Source organism: Rhinopithecus roxellana, chromosome 13, assembly GCF_007565055.1.
Source record: "Rhinopithecus roxellana isolate Shanxi Qingling chromosome 13, ASM756505v1, whole genome shotgun sequence".
In the NCBI taxonomy this organism is placed as follows: domain Eukaryota; kingdom Metazoa; phylum Chordata; class Mammalia; order Primates; family Cercopithecidae; genus Rhinopithecus; species Rhinopithecus roxellana.
Genome location: NC_044561.1, coordinates 69,686,027 through 69,710,008, shown reverse-complemented (window position 1 = coordinate 69,710,008; position 23,982 = coordinate 69,686,027). Strand labels below are relative to the sequence as shown.

General features: G+C 46.6%; 1 protein-coding gene across 1 annotated transcript in view; it reads left to right on the top strand.

The window, feature by feature from the left end:
- Positions 1-329: 329 nt before the first annotated feature.
- The window catches only part of PRPF6 (pre-mRNA processing factor 6), a 61,027-nt gene continuing 37,374 nt past the window's right edge, over positions 330-23,982 (top strand). Inside the window, exons 1-4 of the mRNA XM_030914894.1 lie at positions 330-574; positions 2,309-2,477; positions 4,298-4,416; positions 21,950-22,028. Of these exons, the coding sequence (XP_030770754.1) occupies positions 504-574; positions 2,309-2,477; positions 4,298-4,416; positions 21,950-22,028 (438 nt within the window). The 5' untranslated portion in view covers positions 330-503. The remainder of the gene's footprint in view (positions 575-2,308; positions 2,478-4,297; positions 4,417-21,949; positions 22,029-23,982) is intronic.

Sequence of the window (23,982 nt, the reverse complement as noted above, 5' to 3'; positions counted from 1 at the left end):
AACTGGACAGGGTATAGCTCTGCTTGGAAGTGATCAGGCCCACCCGGGGCGAGGGCGGGCAGCTGGGCTGATTCAGAGGGAGGGGACCATGGGTCCTACTGGCACAGACAGGTCTCCTCGGGAATGCATGAGAGCACTCGGGAAGGAGCGATGCCTCAGGCTGTTTTTGGCCCCCTGGGGCCTGTTAAGGTCCCAGTGCAGGCTCGGCCTAGCTCCTCCCGCCTCGCCACGAGGAGGCGCTCCTGCGCACGCGCCTGCCACGTCCCCGCCCCTTAGCCGCGGCCGGAAGTCGTCGAAGCAGCACGTCCGGGCTTCCGCCCGGGGAGTAAAAAAGTGGGCGGGGCGGGCGCGGACCGAGGGCTCTGCTTCCGGGGCGCGGGTGACGCGACGACCGCGACACTTTCCTACGGAGCGCCTCGGACGTCGAAGCCTAGAGTCTCTGCTGCTTCCCGTCTTCCGCTGCCTCATTCCGTTGCTTCCTAGCCTTGGTCGTCGCCGCCGCCATGAACAAGAAGAAGAAGCCGTTCCTGGGGATGCCCGCTCCGCTCGGCTACGTGCCGGGGCTGGGCCGGGGGTGAGGCCTGGAGCGGCGCGCCGGGGGCGGGGACCCGGCTAGCGGAGCGCAGTGCGCGTGTTTGGGGGCGGGGGTCTATGGCCGCGCTGTCTAAAAGACGCTTGGTGGATCGGCTTAATCCCTGCAGAAAGCAACGGGCTTTGGGGTCAGGACATACCAGCGTGTGCACCCTACCTGTCGCCTGGATGTGACGTGTTGGCTCTTAGCCCAGTGTTTTGGTCTGTAAGATGGGTAATGATGTATGCAGTCTGCAGTGAGGTGTAGAGGAATCTGATGTGTAGTGGAAACACGCGACCACCTTCCCCAGGTCAGGCTGACACACCCTCCGCCCCGCCCCGCCTTAAGCGTGCCTGGGTCCTCCTTGCCTGCAACACAGATGACCACCATACGTTGCTGGATAAGTGAGCAGTCGTTATTACTCTATTTGGCTATTCATTTGATGAGGAAAACTACTGGGTTTTTCTTGGTGGTGGTATTGTATTAGAATCTGTGGGGCACACACGAGGCTCCGATATTGACAGCATCTTCAGAGGACCGGAAGCTCACTAAGGAGGGTTTGGTATTAGCATAAATAAGCACGTAAAGAGGACCAGATTTAGAACCCAATGCTTAATGGAGAGTAGCATTGGAGTCAAGTTTAGTAGGAGAGCTGGACTTAGGGCTGCAGAAACGTGGTAGCGATAAAAGAGAAACTGACATTCTGTGTGCGGGAGTTCAAAAAAAGTGAGGCAAGGAGGAAGCCCAGAGAACAGGAGGTAGTCCAGTGTGAGTAGAATGTGCAACCAATAGAAAAGAGCTCAGGAGGTTGGAGAGGCTTTGAGCGTCAGGCTGCAGCTCCTGGATACATTAGAAAGACCATGACCCTTCAGAATTATTATTTTTTGAGACGGAGTCTTGCTCTGTATGGAGTGCGATGGCGTGATCTCAGTTCACTGCAACCTCCGCCTCCCGGGTTCAAGCAGTTCTCTGCCTCAGCCTCCTGAGTAGCTGGGATTATAGGCGGCCACCACCATGCCCGGCTAATTTTTATATTTTCAGTAGAGACAGGGTTTCACCATGTTGGCCAGGGGGGTCTTGAACTCTTGATCTCGTGATCCACCCGCCTCACTCTCCCAAAGTGTTGGAATTACAGGCATGAGCCACTGCGCCTGGCCCAGAATTTTTTAGTCAGAGCTGTGTTTTGGGAAGAATCATCTGGCAGAGCATGGGTTGAAGTAGAGGAAGGCTAAAGGCAGGAAGAGCTAACTTGGTTTCCAGCTGTGATGAGAGTCATAGTCTGGGAAGGAAGGATTTTGAAGGTGGATTCATTAGTACTTAGGAACAGACAGGATGGGGAAAGTGGGAGAGGGAGGCAAAGGTTATGTCATGGTCCCATGGCATCTGGGACAGCAGTGCTGTTATCAGCTGAAACACCCCAGAGCAGCTGTAAGGTGGGCACAGAAGAGGAGCTCAGTTTGGGCCAACTTAGGTTTAAGGGCCTAGTTGGATGTGGAGGGGGAGATGATGGAAACCTTAGAGTGGAGACAGATTGGCTTGGTAACGTCGTCAGGCTGAAACCTTCAGGTAAGCAGAGAAGATCGGTAGCGTTTGAGACTGCAGTTCATTGTTACTAGGATCTTTGGAGGTTTCCCAGAGGTGTTAGAAAAAGAGGTGTTAGTAAGTGATGACCAGGGGTGGAGAAGAGCACAGGAACAGAGTCGTTCAGATACCGGGTGTCTTGGGGGTCTCCTGCAGCGCCACTGGCTTCACCACGCGGTCAGACATCGGGCCCGCCCGTGATGCAAATGATCCTGTGGATGATCGCCATGCACCCCCAGGCAAGAGAACTGTTGGGGACCAGATGAAGAAAAACCAGGCTGCTGATGATGACGATGAGGATCTAAATGACACCAATTATGATGAGGTGAGATGTGTCCAGCTTTCGTGGCTCCTCCAGCCAGTCTCTGGGAGCAGCTGACCTCACCAGTGTGTGTTGGTGTCTGTAGTGAATGGCTTGGAGTGGCTCATGCATTTAAAATTTCAGCTATTCATGGGACATCTTTACAGAGAGTGAGAGGGAGGAGGAAAAATATGGAGAAATGTGTACCTTTTGTCCCTCAGAAGAGATGTTCTTGCAGATGTTGGGACCACTGCCTTGGCATTTTGTGTTGGCCAGTCTTTTTTTTTTTGAGACGGAGTTTCTCTCCTTGCCCAGGCTGGAGTGCAGTGGTGCGATCTCAGCTCATCGTGACCTCCGCCTCCCGGGTTCAAGCGATTTCTCTTGCCTCAGCCTCCTGAGTAGCTGGGATTACAGGCATGTGCCACCATGACCGGCTAATTTTGTATTTTTAGTAGATACAGGGTTTCTCCATGTTGGTCAGGCTGGTCTCGAACTCCTGACTTCAGGTGATCTGCCCACCTTGGCCTCCCATAGTGTTGGGATTACAGGTCTGAGCCAACGCGCCTGGCTGCCAGTCTTTAATGATAAAAACTTAAAGTGGAATTGGTGACAGTGTTTGCTTTTTTCTTTTTTTTTGAGATGGAGTCTCACTCTGTCGCCCAGGCTGGAGTGCAGTGGCTGGATCTCAGCTCACTGCAAGCTCCGCCTCCCGGGTTCACGCCCTTCTCCTGCCTCAGCCTCCCGAGTACCTGGGACTACAGGCGCCGCCACCTCGCCCGGCTAGTTTTTTTTATTTTTTAGTAGAGACGGGGTTTCACCGTGTTAGCCAGGATGGTCTCGATCTCCTGACCTCATGATCCACCTGTCTTGGTCTCCCAAAGTGCTGGGATTACACGCTTGAGCCACGGCGCCCAGCCAGTGTTTGCTTTTTTTGGCTTTAGTGCTTGCCCTCTAAAAAGACATCTGAAGAAGAACCTCAGCTGACTGAATACCGATTAACTGTCTTCTAACATGTGACACTTTTCCTCTGAGGAAAATTTAAAAATGTAATTTTAGTTTTGAGGCCAGGCATGGTGGCTCACACCTATAATCCCAGCACTTTGGGAGGCCGAGGCAGGCAGATCACGAGGTCAGGAGATCGAGACCATCCTGGCTAACACAGTGAAACCCTGTCTCTACTAAAAATACACAAAAATTAGCCGGGCGTGATGGCGGGTGCCTGTGGTCCCAGCTGCTTGGGAGGCTGAGGCAGGAGAATGGCGTGAACCTGGGAGGCGGAGCTTGCAGTGAGCCAAGATCGTGCCACTGCACTCCAGCCTGGGCAACAGAGTAAGACTCTGTCTCAAAAACAAACAAACAAACAAAAAATTTAGTTTTGAAAAAATTTTAAATTTGCAGGAACTTGCAAAAATAGTGCCAAAAAAAAAAAGTTTCTGCATATCTTTCACCAAGCTTCTCCCCATCTTACATGACCTCAGTGCAGTTATTGAAGCAAAAGAGTTAACATCGACACAGTACTATGAACTAATCTGTCAGTCGTATTTGCATTTCATGTATTTCCACGAATGTCCGTTTTCTGACTTAGGCTCAGTCCAGGAACCCCCGTTGCATTTTGTCATGTCTCCTTGGTACCTTCCAGTTGGAGTGGCTCCTCTGTCTTTCATGCCCTTGACACTTGAAGAATAGTCACCAGTTATATTGTAGACTGTCCCTCAATTTGGCTTCATTGGCTGAAGAAAATAATTTAACAAGTATTTCACAAGTAGAGATCTTCTCTGTTTCTGCTGGTGGGGATGGTGATGGAGGAAAAGCTGACCTCTCTGCACATGTTGTTTGCTTCTCAGTTTAATGGCTATGCTGGGAGCCTCTTCTCAAGTGGGCCCTATGAGAAAGATGATGAGGAAGCAGATGCTATTTATGCAGCCCTGGATAAAAGGATGGATGAAAGAAGAAAAGAAAGACGGTAAAATAAATTGTTGCCTTTCACGATATTTATCCAACTTTAAAAAAAGTTTTGAGGTCAGGGGCAGTGGCTCACTTATGTAATCCTATCACTTTGGGAGGCCAAGGTGGGACGATAGCTAGAGCCCAGGGGTTTGAGACCAGTTTGGGCAACATAGTGAGACCTCATCTCTACAAATAATTTAAAAATTAGTCAGATGGTGCACACCTGTAGTCCCAGCTACTTGGGAGCCTGAGGTGGAAGGACTGTTTAAGCCCAGGAGGTAGAAACTGCAGTGAGCCATGATCATGTCACTGCATTCCAGCCTGGTTGACATAGTGAGACCCTGTCTCCAAAAAAAAAAAAAAAAGTTTTGAATTTTTTTTTTTTTTTTTATTGGAGATGGAGTCTCGCTCTGTCGCCCAGGCTGGAGTGCAGTGGTGCGATCTCGGCTCACTGCAAGCTCCGCTTCCTGGGTTCACGCCATTCTCCTGTCTCAGCCTCCCGAGTAGCTGGGACTACAGGCGCCTGGCACCACACCTGGCTAATTTTTTGTATTTTTGGTAGAGACGGGGTTTTCACCGTGTTAGCCAGGGTGGTCTCGATCTCCTGACCTCGTGATCTGCCTGCCTTGGCCTCCCAAAATGCTGGGATTACAGGCATGAGCCACCATGCCTGGTCTTTTTTTTTTTTTTTTTTTTTGAGGTGGAGTCTTCCTCTGTCACCCAGGCTGGAGTGCAGTGGCGTGATCTCAGCTCACTGCAAACTCTGCCTTCCGGGTTCATGCCATTTTCCTGCCTCAGCCTCCTGAGTAGCTGGGACTACAGGCGCCCACCACCACGCCCGGCTAATTTTTTGTATTTTTAGTAGAGACCGAGTTTCACCGTGTTAGCCAGGGTGGTCTCGATCTCCTGACCTCGTGATCTGCCCACCTCGATCTCCCAAACTGCTGGGATTAGAGGCGTGAGCTGCCGCGCCGGCTGTTTTGAATTGTTTTATACTCGGAGAAATGTTGCAATAGTATATGTGTGTCTGTTCAGCTTTTAGGCCACCTGAGGGTCTTGATCTGTCGTATCCATGCTTGGATAAGCCCTGGGCTGTTACAGAACAGCCTTAGGGCCTGGGGGCTGCAGTGGAGAGCTTAAGAACTCTTAAGATTTTCCAGAAATCGGTAGAATTTTGTGGATTACTTTTACGATACATCAGGGTTACCATCTTTGAAAAGGGCTCACTGACTGTTGATTAATCTATTATATGTTGAGTAATTTGCAAATGAATTAAAGATGTCAAATGACACATACAAGCTACCAAGATCGAACCATGAAGAAATCCCAAACCTGAACAGACGAATAAGTAATGAGATCAAAGCTGTAATAGAAAGAGTCCTAGTAGAGAAAATCCCAGAATCTGATTGCTTCATTGCTGAATTTTACCAAATATTTTAAGAAGAACTAGTATCAATTCTACTCAACCTATTCTGAAAAGTAGAGGAGGGAATACATCCAAACTTACTCTACAAAACCAGTAGTACCTGATGCCAAAACCAGACAAAGACACACAGAAAAAAGAAAACGTTAGGTCGGTATCCCTGATGAACACTGATGCAGAAATCCTCAGCAGAATACTAGCAAACCATATTCAACAAGACATTGGAAAGATGGTTCATTGGCTGGACGCAGTGGCTTATGCCCATAATTCTAGCACTTTGGGAGGCCGAGGTGGGCGGATCTTGGGTCATCTGAGGTCAGGAGTTCAAGACCAGTCTGACCAACCTCGTGAAACCCCGTCTCTACTAAAAATACAAATATTAGCCGGGCATGGTGGCACACGCCTGTAATCCCAGCTACTTGGGAGGCTGAGGCAAGAGGATCACTTGAACCTGGGAGGTGGAGGTTGCAGTGAGCTGAGATCACGACATTGCACTCTAGCCTGGGAGACGAGCAAGACTCCATCCCAAAAAAAAAAGATTGTTCATTGTGACCAAGCGGTGTTTTGCCCAGGGGTACAAGTGCAAGGGTGGTTCAATGTATGCAAATTAATCAGTGTTATACATTTTATCAACAGAATGAAGGAGAAAAACCATACAATTTTTTTTTTTTTTTTTTGAGATGGAGTCTTGCTCTGTTGCCCAGGCTGGAGTGCAGTGGCGCAATCTCAGCTCACTGCAATCTCTGCCTCCTGGGTTCAGGTGATTCTCCTGCCTCAGCCTCCTGAGTAGCTAAGACTACAGGCGCCTGCCACCACGCCCGGCTCATTTTTTGTATTTTAAGTAGAGACGGGGTTTCACCGTGTTAGCCAGGATGGTCTCCATCTCCTGACCTCATAACCCGCCTGCCTCCGTCTTCCAAAGTGCTGGGATTCAGGCGTGAGCCACTGTGCCCGGCCTGATCATTTTAATTGATTCTGAAAATACATTTGATAAGGGCCGGGCGCAGTGGCTCAAGCCTGTAATCCCAGCACTTTGGGAGGCCGAGATGGGCAGATCACGAGGTCAGGAGATCGAGACCATCCTGGCTAACACAGTGAAACCCCGTCTCTACTAAAAAACATACAAAAAATTAGCCAGGCGAGGTGGCGGGCACCTGTAGTCCCAGCAACTCGGGAGGCTGAGGCAGAATGGCGTAAACCTGGGAGGCGGAGCTTGCAGTGAGCTGAGATCCCGCCACAGCACTCCAGCTTGGGTGGCAGAGTGAGACTCTGTCTCAAAAATAAAAAAATACAAAAAACTAGCCGGGCGAGGTGGCGGGCGCCTGTAGTCCCAGCTACTCCGGAGGCTGAGGCAGGAGAATGGCATAAACCCAGGCGGCGGAGCTTGTAGTGAGCTGAGATCCGGCCACTGCACTCCAGCCCGGGCGACAGAGCAAGACTCCGTCTCAAAAAAAAAAAAAAAATGCATTTGATAAAATTCAACATTCCTTTATGATAAAAACTAGAAAAACTGGGTGTAGAAGGAATATACCTCAGGCTGGGCATGGTGGCTCACATCTGTAATTCCAGCATTTTGGGAGGCTGAGGTGGGAGGACTACTTGATCTCCGGAGTTTGAGACCAGCCTAGGCAAGAGGGTTAATACCCGTTCTTTCCAAAAAATAGAAAAATTAGCCAGGCTTTGTGGCACACACCTGTAGTCCTAGCTACTCAGGAGGCTGAGATGGGAGGATTGCTTGAGCCCAGGAGGCGGAGGTTGCAGTGAACCGAGATCACACCACCACACTTCAGCCTGGGCAACAGAGTGAGACCCTGTCTCAAAAAAACCGGACATATCTCAACACAATAAAAGCTGTATACAGCTGGATGGGGTGGGTCACACCTGTAATCACAACCCTTTGGGAGGCCCAGGCACTGGCAGATCATTTGAGGTCAGGAGTTTGAGACCATCTTGACCAACATGGTAAAACCCTGTCTCTGCTAAAAATCCAAAAGTTAGCTGGGTGTGGTGGCTCAGGCCTATAATTTCAGCTACTTGGGAGGTGGAGGTTGCAGGGAGCCGGGATCACGACACTGCACTCCAGCCTGGGCAACACGACAAAACTGTGTCGCAAAAAAAAAAAAGCCACATACGATGCACCTACACCTAGTATCATACTGAATGGGGAAAAACTGAAAGCCTTTTCTCTGAGATGTGGAACACAACAAGGATGCCCACTTTCACCACTGTTATTCAACATAGTACTGGAAGTCTTAGCTAGAGCAGTCATCCAAATTGGAAAAGAAAAAGTTAAATTCTCCTTGTTTGCAGATGGTATGATCTTATATTTGGAAAACCCTGAAGACTCTACCAAAACACTGTTGGAGCTGACAGATTCATTAAAGTTGCAGGCTATGTCGCCAGGTGCGGTGGCTCACACTTGTAATCCCAGCACTTTGGGAGACCGAGGGTGGGTGGGTCACCTGAGGTCAGGAGTTTGAGACCAGCCTGGCCAACATGGAGAAACCCCATTACTATTAAGAATACAAAAATTAGGCAGGCGTGGTGGCGGGTGCCTATAATCCTAGCTACTCGGGAGGCTGAGGCACGAGAATCGCTTGAATTTGGGAGGCAGAGGTTGCAGTGAGACGAGATGGTGCCACTGTACTCTAGCCTGGGTGACAGAGTGAGGCTCCGTCTCAAAAAAAAAAAAGTTGCAGGATACAGAATCCACAAACAAAAGTCAGTAGCATTTCTGTCGTCAACAGTGGACCATCTAAAAAATGAAGAAAGTAATTATATTTACAGTAGCTACAAATAAAATACTTAGGAATAAATTTAACCAAAGAAGTGAAAGATCTCTACAGTGAAAACTATAAAACATTGATGCAAGAAATTGGACAGAGATTCTGTGTCCATAGATTGGAAGAATCAGTGTTTAAAATATCGATACGACCTGGCCGGACGTGGTGGCTCATGCCTGTAATCCCAGCACTTTGGGAGACCGAGGCAGGTGGATGACTGAAGGTCAGGAGTTGGAGACCAGCCTGGCCAACATGGTGAAACTCCATCCCTACTAAAAAAATACAAAAATTGCCTGACGCTGTGACTCATGCCTGGAATCCCAGCACCTTGGGAGGCTGAGGCGGGTGGATCACTTGAGGTCAGGAGTTAGACACCAGTCTGTCCAACTTGGTGAAACCCTGTCTCTACTAAAAATACAACAATTAGCTGGGTGTGGTGGCGCACGTCTGTAGTCCCAGCTCCTCAGGAGGCTGAGGCAAGAGAATCACTTAAACCCGGGAGGCAAAGTTTGCAGTGAGCTGAGATTGTATCACTGCACTCCAGCCTGAGCGACAGGGCAAGACTCTGTCTCAAAAAAAAAAAATCAAAAAACAAAAAGTAGCTGGGCGTGGTGGCACACACCTGTAGTCCCAGCTAGTTGGGAGGCTAAGGCAGGAGAATCACTTGAACCCAGGAGGTCGAGGTTGCATTGAGTTGAGATAGCACCACTGCACTCCAGCCTGGGTGACAGAGTGAGACTCCATCTTAAAATAAAATAAAATATCCATACTACCCAAAGTGATTTACAGATTCAATGCAATCTTTGTCAAAATACTAGGGACATTATTTTTTATTTATTTATTTTTTTTGAGACGGAGTCTCTCTGTTGCCCAGGCTGGAGTGCAGTGGCCGGATCTCAGCTCACTGCAAGCTCCGCCTCCCAGGTTTACGCCATTCTCCTGCCTCAGCCTCCCAAGTAGCTGGGACTACAGGCGCCCGCCACCTCGCCCGGCTAGTTTTTTGTGTTTTTTTAGTAGAGACAGGGTTTCACCACATTAGTCAGGATGGTCTCAATCTCCTGACCTCATGATCCGCCCGTCTCGGCCTCCCAAAGTGCTGGGATTACAGGCTTGAGCCACCGCGCCTGGCCTTAATAGGGACATTATTAACAGATACTGAAAAAATAGCCAGGTGCAGTGGCTCATGACTGTAATCCCAACACTGTGGGACACCAAGGTAGGTGGATCACTTGAGGTCAGCAGTTCGAGACCAGCCTGGCCAACATGGTGAAATCCCATCTCTACTAAAAATACAAAAATTAGTTGAGCATGGTGGTAGGCACCTGTAATCCCAGCTACTTGGGAGGCTGAGGCAGGAGAATCACTTGAACCTGGGAGGCAGAGGTTGCAGTGAGCTGAGATCGTGCCATTGCACACCAGCCTGGGCAGCAGAGTGAGTCTGCTTCTCAAAAAAAGAAAAAATAATTCTAAAATGTATATGGAGCCCAAAAGACCCAGAATAACCAAAGCTATCCTGAGCAAAAGGAACAAAACTGGAGGAATACTTGACTTCAAATTATACTACAGAGCTATAGTAACAAAAACAGCATGGTACTGGCAGAAGAACAGACACATAGACCAATGGAACAGGATGGACCCAGAAATAAATAGATACATCTACAGTGAACTCGTTTCTTTCTTTCTTTCTTTATTTTTCTTGAGATGGAGTCTTGCTGTTGCCCCGGCTGGAGTGCAGTGGCACGATCTTGGCTCATTGTAACCTCCGCCTCCCAGGTTCACGCCATTCTCTTGCCTCAGCCTCCTGAGTAGCTGGGACTACAGGTGCCTGCCACCACACCCGGCTAATTTTTTATATTTTTAGTAGAGATGGGGTTTCACTGTGTTAGCCAGTCAATCTCCTGACCTCGTGATCCACCCACCTTGGCCACCCAAAGTGCTAGGATTCCAGGCATGAGCCACCGCGCCCGGCCAGTGAACTCATTCTTGACAAAGGTACCAGGAACATTTATTGGGGAAAGGACAAGGTATCCACATGCAGGAGAATGAAACTAGACCTCTCGCTGTCACCACACACAAAATCAAACTGAAAGACTTTAAGACCTCAAACTATGAAACTACTAGAAGAAAACCCTGGAGAAACTCTGCAGAACATTGGATGTCCACATGCAGGAGAATGAAACTAGACCTCTCGCTGTCACCACACACAAAATCAAACTGAAAGACTTTAAGACCTCAAACTATGAAACTACTAGAAGAAAACCCTGGAGAAACTCTGCAGAACATTGGATGTCCACATGCAGGAGAATGAAACTAGACCTCTCGCTGTCACCACACACAAAATCAAACTGAAAGACTTTAAGACCTCAAACTATGAAACTACTAGAAGAAAACCCTGGAGAAACTCTGCAGAACATTGGATGTCCACATGCAGGAGAATGAAACTAGACCTCTCGCTGTCACCACACACAAAATCAAACTGAAAGACTTTAAGACCTCAAACTATGAAACTACTAGAAGAAAACCCTGGAGAAACTCTGCAGAACATTGGATGTCCACATGCAGGAGAATGAAACTAGACCTCTCGCTGTCACCACACACAAAATCAAACTGAAAGACTTTAAGACCTCAAACTATGAAACTACTAGAAGAAAACCCTGGAGAAACTCTGCAGAACATTGGATGTCCACATGCAGGAGAATGAAACTAGACCTCTCGCTGTCACCACACACAAAATCAAACTGAAAGACTTTAAGACCTCAAACTATGAAACTACTAGAAGAAAACCCTGGAGAAACTCTGCAGAACATTGGATGTCCACATGCAGGAGAATGAAACTAGACCTCTCGCTGTCACCACACACAAAATCAAACTGAAAGACTTTAAGACCTCAAACTATGAAACTACTAGAAGAAAACCCTGGAGAAACTCTGCAGAACATTGGATGTCCACATGCAGGAGAATGAAACTAGACCTCTCGCTGTCACCACACACAAAATCAAACTGAAAGACTTTAAGACCTCAAACTATGAAACTACTAGAAGAAAACCCTGGAGAAACTCTGCAGAACATTGGATGTCCACATGCAGGAGAATGAAACTAGACCTCTCGCTGTCACCACACACAAAATCAAACTGAAAGACTTTAAGACCTCAAACTATGAAACTACTAGAAGAAAACCCTGGAGAAACTCTGCAGAACATTGGATGTCCACATGCAGGAGAATGAAACTAGACCTCTCGCTGTCACCACACACAAAATCAAACTGAAAGACTTTAAGACCTCAAACTATGAAACTACTAGAAGAAAACCCTGGAGAAACTCTGCAGAACATTGGATGTCCACATGCAGGAGAATGAAACTAGACCTCTCGCTGTCACCACACACAAAATCAAACTGAAAGACTTTAAGACCTCAAACTATGAAACTACTAGAAGAAAACCCTGGAGAAACTCTGCAGAACATTGGATGTCCACATGCAGGAGAATGAAACTAGACCTCTCGCTGTCACCACACACAAAATCAAACTGAAAGACTTTAAGACCTCAAACTATGAAACTACTAGAAGAAAACCCTGGAGAAACTCTGCAGAACATTGGATGTCCACATGCAGGAGAATGAAACTAGACCTCTCGCTGTCACCACACACAAAATCAAACTGAAAGACTTTAAGACCTCAAACTATGAAACTACTAGAAGAAAACCCTGGAGAAACTCTGCAGAACATTGGATGTCCACATGCAGGAGAATGAAACTAGACCTCTCGCTGTCACCACACACAAAATCAAACTGAAAGACTTTAAGACCTCAAACTATGAAACTACTAGAAGAAAACCCTGGAGAAACTCTGCAGAACATTGGATGTCCACATGCAGGAGAATGAAACTAGACCTCTCGCTGTCACCACACACAAAATCAAACTGAAAGACTTTAAGACCTCAAACTATGAAACTACTAGAAGAAAACCCTGGAGAAACTCTGCAGAACATTGGATGTCCACATGCAGGAGAATGAAACTAGACCTCTCGCTGTCACCACACACAAAATCAAACTGAAAGACTTTAAGACCTCAAACTATGAAACTACTAGAAGAAAACCCTGGAGAAACTCTGCAGAACATTGGATGTCCACATGCAGGAGAATGAAACTAGACCTCTCGCTGTCACCACACACAAAATCAAACTGAAAGACTTTAAGACCTCAAACTATGAAACTACTAGAAGAAAACCCTGGAGAAACTCTGCAGAACATTGGATGTCCACATGCAGGAGAATGAAACTAGACCTCTCGCTGTCACCACACACAAAATCAAACTGAAAGACTTTAAGACCTCAAACTATGAAACTACTAGAAGAAAACCCTGGAGAAACTCTGCAGAACATTGGATGTCCACATGCAGGAGAATGAAACTAGACCTCTCGCTGTCACCACACACAAAATCAAACTGAAAGACTTTAAGACCTCAAACTATGAAACTACTAGAAGAAAACCCTGGAGAAACTCTGCAGAACATTGGATGTCCACATGCAGGAGAATGAAACTAGACCTCTCGCTGTCACCACACACAAAATCAAACTGAAAGACTTTAAGACCTCAAACTATGAAACTACTAGAAGAAAACCCTGGAGAAACTCTGCAGAACATTGGATGTCCACATGCAGGAGAATGAAACTAGACCTCTCGCTGTCACCACACACAAAATCAAACTGAAAGACTTTAAGACCTCAAACTATGAAACTACTAGAAGAAAACCCTGGAGAAACTCTGCAGAACATTGGATGTCCACATGCAGGAGAATGAAACTAGACCTCTCGCTGTCACCACACACAAAATCAAACTGAAAGACTTTAAGACCTCAAACTATGAAACTACTAGAAGAAAACCCTGGAGAAACTCTGCAGAACATTGGATGTCCACATGCAGGAGAATGAAACTAGACCTCTCGCTGTCACCACACACAAAATCAAACTGAAAGACTTTAAGACCTCAAACTATGAAACTACTAGAAGAAAACCCTGGAGAAACTCTGCAGAACATTGGATGTCCACATGCAGGAGAATGAAACTAGACCTCTCGCTGTCACCACACACAAAATCAAACTGAAAGACTTTAAGACCTCAAACTATGAAACTACTAGAAGAAAACCCTGGAGAAACTCTGCAGAACATTGGATGTCCACATGCAGGAGAATGAAACTAGACCTCTCGCTGTCACCACACACAAAATCAAACTGAAAGACTTTAAGACCTCAAACTATGAAACTACTAGAAGAAAACCCTGGAGAAACTCTGCAGAACATTGGATGTCCACATGCAGGAGAATGAAACTAGACCTCTCGCTGTCACCACACACAAAATCAAACTGAAAGACTTTAAGACCTCAAACTATGAAACTACTAGAAGAAAACCCTGGAGAAACTCTGCAGAACATTGGATGTCCACATGCAGGAGAATGAAACTAGACCTCTCGCTGTCACCACACACAAAATCAAACTGAAAGACTTTAAGACCTCAAACTATGAAACTACTAGAAGAAAACCCTGGAGAAACTCTGCAGAACATTGGATGTCCACATGCAGGAGAATGAAACTAGACCTCTCGCTGTCACCACACACAAAATCAAACTGAAAGACTTTAAGACCTCAAACTATGAAACTACTAGAAGAAAACCCTGGAGAAACTCTGCAGAACATTGGATGTCCACATGCAGGAGAATGAAACTAGACCTCTCGCTGTCACCACACACAAAATCAAACTGAAAGACTTTAAGACCTCAAACTATGAAACTACTAGAAGAAAACCCTGGAGAAACTCTGCAGAACATTGGATGTCCACATGCAGGAGAATGAAACTAGACCTCTCGCTGTCACCACACACAAAATCAAACTGAAAGACTTTAAGACCTCAAACTATGAAACTACTAGAAGAAAACCCTGGAGAAACTCTGCAGAACATTGGATGTCCACATGCAGGAGAATGAAACTAGACCTCTCGCTGTCACCACACACAAAATCAAACTGAAAGACTTTAAGACCTCAAACTATGAAACTACTAGAAGAAAACCCTGGAGAAACTCTGCAGAACATTGGATGTCCACATGCAGGAGAATGAAACTAGACCTCTCGCTGTCACCACACACAAAATCAAACTGAAAGACTTTAAGACCTCAAACTATGAAACTACTAGAAGAAAACCCTGGAGAAACTCTGCAGAACATTGGATGTCCACATGCAGGAGAATGAAACTAGACCTCTCGCTGTCACCACACACAAAATCAAACTGAAAGACTTTAAGACCTCAAACTATGAAACTACTAGAAGAAAACCCTGGAGAAACTCTGCAGAACATTGGATGTCCACATGCAGGAGAATGAAACTAGACCTCTCGCTGTCACCACACACAAAATCAAACTGAAAGACTTTAAGACCTCAAACTATGAAACTACTAGAAGAAAACCCTGGAGAAACTCTGCAGAACATTGGATGTCCACATGCAGGAGAATGAAACTAGACCTCTCGCTGTCACCACACACAAAATCAAACTGAAAGACTTTAAGACCTCAAACTATGAAACTACTAGAAGAAAACCCTGGAGAAACTCTGCAGAACATTGGATGTCCACATGCAGGAGAATGAAACTAGACCTCTCGCTGTCACCACACACAAAATCAAACTGAAAGACTTTAAGACCTCAAACTATGAAACTACTAGAAGAAAACCCTGGAGAAACTCTGCAGAACATTGGATGTCCACATGCAGGAGAATGAAACTAGACCTCTCGCTGTCACCACACACAAAATCAAACTGAAAGACTTTAAGACCTCAAACTATGAAACTACTAGAAGAAAACCCTGGAGAAACTCTGCAGAACATTGGATGTCCACATGCAGGAGAATGAAACTAGACCTCTCGCTGTCACCACACACAAAATCAAACTGAAAGACTTTAAGACCTCAAACTATGAAACTACTAGAAGAAAACCCTGGAGAAACTCTGCAGAACATTGGATGTCCACATGCAGGAGAATGAAACTAGACCTCTCGCTGTCACCACACACAAAATCAAACTGAAAGACTTTAAGACCTCAAACTATGAAACTACTAGAAGAAAACCCTGGAGAAACTCTGCAGAACATTGGATGTCCACATGCAGGAGAATGAAACTAGACCTCTCGCTGTCACCACACACAAAATCAAACTGAAAGACTTTAAGACCTCAAACTATGAAACTACTAGAAGAAAACCCTGGAGAAACTCTGCAGAACATTGGATGTCCACATGCAGGAGAATGAAACTAGACCTCTCGCTGTCACCACACACAAAATCAAACTGAAAGACTTTAAGACCTCAAACTATGAAACTACTAGAAGAAAACCCTGGAGAAACTCTGCAGAACATTGGATGTCCACATGCAGGAGAATGAAACTAGACCTCTCGCTGTCACCACACACAAAATCAAACTGAAAGACTTTAAGACCTCAAACTATGAAACTACTAGAAGAAAACCCTGGAGAAACTCTGCAGAACATTGGATGTCCACATGCAGGAGAATGAAACTAGACCTCTCGCTGTCACCACACACAAAATCAAACTGAAAGACTTTAAGACCTCAAACTATGAAACTACTAGAAGAAAACCCTGGAGAAACTCTGCAGAACATTGGATGTCCACATGCAGGAGAATGAAACTAGACCTCTCGCTGTCACCACACACAAAATCAAACTGAAAGACTTTAAGACCTCAAACTATGAAACTACTAGAAGAAAACCCTGGAGAAACTCTGCAGAACATTGGATGTCCACATGCAGGAGAATGAAACTAGACCTCTCGCTGTCACCACACACAAAATCAAACTGAAAGACTTTAAGACCTCAAACTATGAAACTACTAGAAGAAAACCCTGGAGAAACTCTGCAGAACATTGGATGTCCACATGCAGGAGAATGAAACTAGACCTCTCGCTGTCACCACACACAAAATCAAACTGAAAGACTTTAAGGCCGGGCGCGGTGGCTGAAGCCTGTAATCCCAGCACTTTGGGAGGCCGAGACGGGCGGATCACGAGGTCAGGAGATCGAGACCATCCTGGCTAACACGGTGAAACCCCGTCTCTACTAAAAATACAAAAACTAGCCGGGCGAAGTGGCGGGCGCCTGTAGTCCCAGCTACTCGGGAGGCTGAGGCAAGAGAATGGCGTAAACCCGGGAGGCGGAGCTTGCAGTGAGCTGAGATCCGGCCACTGCACTCCAGCCTGGGCGACAGAGCGAGACTCTGCCTCAAAAAAAAAAAAAAAAAAAAGACTTTAAGACCTCAAACTATGAAACTACTAGAAGAAAACCCTGGAGAAACTCTGCAGAACATTGGATGTCCACATGCAGGAGAATGAAACTAGACCTCTCGCTGTCACCACACACAAAATCAAACTGAAAGACTTTAAGACCTCAAACTATGAAACTACTAGAAGAAAACCCTGGAGAAACTCTGCAGAACATTGGATGTCCACATGCAGGAGAATGAAACTAGACCTCTCGCTGTCACCACACACAAAATCAAACTAAAAGACTTTAAGACCTCAAACTATGAAACTACTAGAAGAAAACCCTGGAGAAACTCTGCAGAACATTGGACTAGGCAAAGATTTCCTGAGTAAGCACAGGCAACCAAAGCAAAAATGGATACACGGAAGCTGGGTATGGTGGCTCACTGCTGTGAGCCAAGATTGTGCTACTGCAGTCTAGCCTGGGCAACAGAGACTGTCTCAAAAAGAAAAAAAAATAGTTCTCATTATAGAATATTAGGAAAATAAGAGTATGAGTAAAAGCATAACATTTATTCATAAGTCTAGAAAGTAACAGTTAACATTTTGGCTCATTTCCTCTTTCTGTTGCTTTTTTTTTTTTTTTCTGAGATCGAGTTTCACTCTTGTTCCCCAGGCTGGAGTGCAGTGGCATGATCTTACTGCAACCTCTGCCTCACGGGTTCAAGCAGTTCTCCTGCCTCAGCCTCCCAAGTAACTGGGATTACAGGTGCCCACCTCCACACCTGGCTAGTTTTTGTATTTTTAGTTGAGACATGGTTTCACCGTGTTGGCCAGAATGGTCTCAAACTCCTGGGCTTGTGCTCCACCCACCTCGGCCTCCCCAAGTGCTGAGATTACAGACGTGAGCCACTGTGCCCAGCTCTCTTGCTTTTTATACATGTAATATAACTTCCTGTGATGTATGTGGAATGTTTTTTTTTTTGAAGATGATTTCAGAATAGTAAAATATAGTTCTTCTGGAATTTTATTTATTTTTTATTTTTTTGAGTCTTCCAGGCTCAAGTGATTCTCCTGTCTCAGCCTCCCGAGTAGCTTGATTATAGGCACATGCCACCATACCTGGCTGATTTTTGTGTTTTTAGTAGAGACAGGGTTTTACCATGTTGGCCAGGCTGGTCTTGAACTCCTGACCCCAAGTGATCCGACCGCCTCAGCCTCCCGAAGTGTTGGATCCACAGGCGTGAGCCACCGTGCCCAGTCTTGCCACACACTTTAAACAACCAGATTTTGCATGATGTAAACTTGCTGTCCCGAGGACAGCACCAGGCCACCAGGGATCTGCCCTCATGACTCAGTGACCTCCGCCAGGCCCCACCTCAAACACTGGGAATTGTAATTGAGCATGAGATTTGATGGGGACACAGATGCAAACCGTATCATTTGGCCTCCCAGAGTGCTGGGATTACAGGCATAAGCCAATGTGCCTGGCCTGGAAATCTTTTTAGAAGCTTGTTATTAAATCATTGTGCATAAATTTATACCTAGAGTAATTAAGTGTGAATGGCATTGCATTTTAATTTTTTTTTTTTTTTTTTTTTGGATACAGGATCTCACTCTGTCACCCAGGGTGGAGTACAGTGGCTTGATTATAGCTCTCTGCAACCTTGAATTCCTGGCTCAAGCGATTCTCCTGCTTCAGCCTCACAGGTAGCTAGGATTACAAGCACCTGCTACCACACCCAGCTAATTTTTCTTTTTTCTTTCATTTTTTTGGGATGGAGTCTCACTCTATTGCCCAGGCTGGAGTGCAATGGCGCGATCTCGGCTCACTGCAACCTCCGCCTCCAGAGTTCAAGGGATTCTCCTGCCTCAGCCTCCCAGGTAGCTGGGATTACAGGCACACACCACCACGCCCGACTAATTTTTGTAGAGACTGGTATTTTTAGTAGAGACGGGGTTTCACCGGTGTTAGCCAGGCTGGTCTCGAACTCCTGACCTCGTGATCTGCCTGCTTTGGCCTCCCAAAGTGCTGGGATTACAGGCGTGAGCCACCGGGTCTGGCTCACACCCAGCTAATTTTGGTCAGTGTTGCTCAGGCTGGTCTTGAACTCCTGGCTTCAAGTAATCCACCTGCCTCCCCTAATTTTGGCATCCCAAAGTGCTAGGATTACAGGCATGAGTCACTACACTCAGCCCTACTTTTTTTTTTTTTTTTTGAGACGGAGTCTCGCTCTGTTGCCCAGGCTGGAGTGCAGTCGTGCGATCTTGGCTCACTGCAAGCTCCGCCTCCCGGGTTCATGCCATTCTCCTGCCTCAGCCTCCGGAGTAGCTGGGACTACAGGCGCCTGCCACCATGCCCGGCTAGTTTTTCGTATTTTTAGTAGAGATGGGATTTCACCCTGTTAGCCAGGATGGTCTGTATCTCCCTACCTCGTGATTCACTTGCCTTGGCCTCCCCAAAGTGCCAGGATTACAGGCGTGAGCCACTTGTGCCTGGCCAGCCCTACATTTTAAAGATTGATTGGAACCTCCAGGGTTAATACATTTTAAAAAACATCAGGCTGGGTGCAGTGGCTTACATGTGTAATCCTAGTACCTTGGGAGGCCAAGGCGGGAGGATCACTTGAGTCTAGCAGTTCGAGACCAGCCTGGGCTGGTGAAACCCTGTCTCTACAAAAAGAAAATAAAAATTAGTCAGTGGCATATGTCTGTAGTTCCAGCTACATTCCCAAGGCTGAGGCAGGAGGATCGCTTGAGCCTAGGATTTTGAGGCTACAGTGAGCTGTGATTATACCACTGCACTCTGGCCGGGGCAAGAGCAAGACCCTGTCTCTAAAACAAAAACAAAACAAAAAATAGCAGGTGACATGGACCCATGTAGAAAGTCATTAAATTAAATGTTTTTATTTATGTATTTATTTATTATTTTTTGAGACAAGAGTCTTGCACTCTCGCCCAGGCTGGAGTACAGTGGCGTGATCTCAGCTCACTGCAAGCTCCGTCTCCTGGCTTCACGCCATTCTCCTGCCTCAGCCTCCCGAGGAACTGGGATTACAGGCGCCCGCCACCACGCCTGGCTAATTTTTTTGTATTTTTAATACAGACGGGGTTTCACCGTGTTGGCCAGGATGGTCTCGATCTCCTGACCTCGTGATCCACCTGCCTCGGCCTCCCAAAGTGCTGGGATTACAGGCGTGAGCCACTGCGCCCGGCCATATGTTTTTAAAAAGTAGTGTACTTCGCTGGGCACGGTGGCTCACACCTGTAATCCCAGCACTTTGGGAGGCTGAGGTGAGCAGATCATGAGGTCAGGAGATTGAGACCATCCTGGCCAACACGGTGAAACCCCATCTTTACTAACAATACAAAAATTAGCCGGGCGTGGTGGTGCGTGCCTGTAGTCCTAGCTACTCGGGAGTCTGAGGCACGAGAATCACTTGAACCTGGGAGGTGGAGGTTGCAATGAGCCAAGATCGTGCCATTACACTCCAGCATGGTGACAGTGAGACTCCGTCTCAAAAAAAAAGTAGTGTACTTATTAAAACTTTTTATTCTGAAAACTGTCATAATACAAACAGGAAGAACAGTAGTGTGAATACCATCTCCTCACACGTCATCTCAATGCTGAAGTACAGTTACGTGGGTGATGCAAACTGTTCTAGCACACAGAGCTGGGGAGCTGAGCTGAGCTGGTTGTTAGAGGTGAACTATTTGCTTGGAAGAGAAGGAAGCAAGGAGGGAAAGGAGAGATGAGTTCAGTAGAGTGTTTGGTAGTAAATAGGATAGTTATTGTTTTTCCTTTAGGTGTTTTTTTTTTTTGTGTGTGTGTGTGTGACATGGTCTCACTCTTGCCCAGGCTAGATCAGCTCACTGCAACCTCCACCTCCTGGATTGAAATGATTCTCTTGCCTCAACCTCCCAGATAGCTGGGGATTACAGGTGCCTGCCACCATGCCCAGCTAATTTTTATTTTAATTTTTTTGAGATGAAGTTTCACTCTTGTCACCCAGGCTGGAGTGCAGTGGCATGATCTTGGCTCACTGCAACTTCCGCCTTCTAGGTTCAAGCAGTTCTGCTACCTCAGCCTCCTGAGTAGCTGGGATTACAGGCACGTGCCACTACACCTGGCTAATTTTCATATTAGTATAGACTGGGTTTTACCACTTTGGCCAGGCTTGAACTCCTGACCTCAGGTGATCTGCCTGCCTCGGCCTTCCAAAGCGTTGGGATTACACGTGTGGGCCACTGCGCCTGGACTTCTTAGGTGTTTAAAATCCTTTGGGATTTTGTGAATTTTCAAGCAGTAAATATATTCATGCTCAAATGGAGTTATTTAGATCAAAGTAAGATATTTTTTGTTTTAATGAATTTCTGCATGTTTTTATTTGGTGGATAATTGAATTATTAGTCTTGTGAATGTATTTATATTTATTTATTTAGAGACAGAGTCTCTCTGTCACCCAGGCTGGAGTGCAGTGGTGTGATCTCAGCTCACTGCACCCTCTGCCTCCTGGGTTCAAATGATTCTTGTGCCTCAGTCTCCTGAGTAGCTGTGATTACAGGTGTGTGTTACCATGCCCAGCTAAGAATGTATTCATAATTACCTTAAAATATATTTGATTTGGGCTGGGCGCTGTGGATCACATCTGTAATCCCAGCACTTTGGGAGGCTGAGGCAAGTGTATCACAAGGTCAGGAGTTCGAGACCAGCCTGGCCAGGATGGTGAAACCCCATCTCTACTAAAAATACAAAAATTAGTCAGGAGCGCTGGCGGGTGCTTGTAATCCCAGCTACTTGGGAGGCTGAGGCAGGAGAATCGCTTAAACCCAGGAGGCGGAGGTTGCAATGAGCCAAGATTACTCCACTGCACTCTAGCCTGGGGGACAGAGCAAGACTCCATCTCAAAAAAAATATGTATATATATATATTTATAGATATATATATGTATATGTGCACGTATGTATTTGATTTAACTGCTAACAGTATGGAGTTGTTCTTTTTGGTGGTTTAATTGAGATGTGTAATAAAGCAGCTTTGCTTCAGAACAGGCATGCAGTGTTTCTGATGTGTGCATGTTTCCTTTCCTAGGGAGCAAAGGGAGAAAGAAGAAATAGAGAAATATCGTATGGAGCGCCCCAAAATCCAACAGCAGTTCTCAGATCTCAAAGTAAGCCGATGAAATGGTGTGCAGTTTCTAATGCACTTAACCCGCAGAGACTCAGACTGCTCTTACGTGGAATTGATGAGACTTTACTACCTTGCTCTTTTTTAATTTAGAGGGTCATTGCTTAGAAGAAAGTCCTTGCTTCAGTGTGTTTGATTGTATGTGTGTAAAAAAAACCCTTCCGCCGGGCGCGGTGGCTCAAGCCTGTAATCCCAGCACTTTGGGAGGCGGAGACGGGCGGATCACGAGGTCAGGAGATCGAGACCATCCTGGCTAACACGGTGAAACCCCGTCTCTACTAAAAAAAAAAATACAAAAAACTAGCCGGGCGTGGAGGTGGAGCCTGTAGTCCCAGCTACTCGGGAGGCTGAGGCAGGAGAATGGCGGGAACCCGGGAGGCGGAGCTTGCAGTGAGCTGAGATCCGGCCACTGCACTCCAGCCCGGGCGACAGAGCGAGACTCCGTCTCAAAAAAAAAAAAAAAAAAAAAAAACCCTTCCCCCTACCATAAAAGGTAGGACAAATGAACTTATTTTCTTTGTAATTTTAACTCCATTTATACCTAAGATTTTATTTCTTTTCTTTTTTTTTTTTAGTTGAGGTAGTCTGGCTCTGTTGCCCTGGCTGGAGTGCAGTGGCGTGGTCTCAGCTCACTGCAACATTCACCTCCCAGGTTCAAGCAATTCTCGTGCCTCAACTTCCCAAGTAGCTGGGATTACAGGCTCCTGCCACCCTACCCAGCTAATTTTTGTATTTTTAGTAGAGATAGGGTTTTGCCATGTGTGCCAGGCTGGTCTCGAACTCCTGACATCTAGTGATCTGCCCACCTCGGCCTCCCAAAGTGTGGAATTACAGGCATGAGTCACACGTCTGGCCCCATTTATATGTAAGGTTTTTTTTTTTTTTTTTTTTTTTTTTTGAGACGGAGTCTTGCTCTGCCACCCAGGCTGGAGTGCAGTGGCCGGCTCTCAGCTCACTGCAAGCACCGCCTCCCGGGTTCACGCCATTCTCCTGTCTCAGTCTCCCGAGTAGCTGGGACTACAGGCGCCCGCCTCGTCGCCCGGTTAGTTTTTTGTATTTTTTAGTAGAGACGGGGTTTCACCGTATTAGCCAGGATGGTCTCGATCTCCTGACCTCATGATCCGCCCGTCTCGGCCTCCCAAAGTGCTGGGATTACAGGCTTGAGCCACCGCGCCCGGCCTATATGTAAGGTTTTCTAAACTGTGTCCCCTGGGCTTTGAGAGAATAATTTACATTTTAGAGAAGTTGAACAGATCCAGTAAATTGATTTTTCTAAGTGAAGTAGAAAACTATTTTTGGGGCTGGGTACAGTGACTCACACCTGTAATCTCAGCACTTTGGGAGGCTGAGGTGGGAGGATCACTTGAGTCCAGGAGTTTCAGACCAGCCTTGGGGAGAACCTGTCTTTACAAAAAATAAAAACTTAGCCAGGCACGCTGGGCGTGGTGGCTCACACCTGTAATCCCAGCACTTTGGAAGGCTGAGGTGGGTGGATCATGAGGTCAGGAGATTGAGACCATCCTGGCTAACATGGTGAAACCCAGTCTCTACAAAAAAAAAACAAAAAAAAACCCCAAAAAATTAGCCAGGCGTGGTGGTGGGCGCCCGTAGTCCCAGCTACTCGGGAGGGTGAGGCAGGAGAATGGCGTGAACTCGGGAGGCGGAGCTTGCAGTGAGCCGAGATCGTGCCATTGCACTCCAGCCTGGGTGACACACAGAGCGAGACTCCATCTCAAAAAAAAAAAAAAACTTAGCCAGGCATGGTGGCCCGTGCTTGTGGTCCCAGCACCTTGAGAAGCTGAAGTGGGAGAATCACTGGAGCCTGGGGGGTTGAGGCTACAGTGAGTTGTGATTGTGCCACTGTGTCCAGCCTAGGCAACAGAGTAAGACCCATCTCAAAACAAACTAAAAGCAATTGCTGCATCCGAATCTTTTCT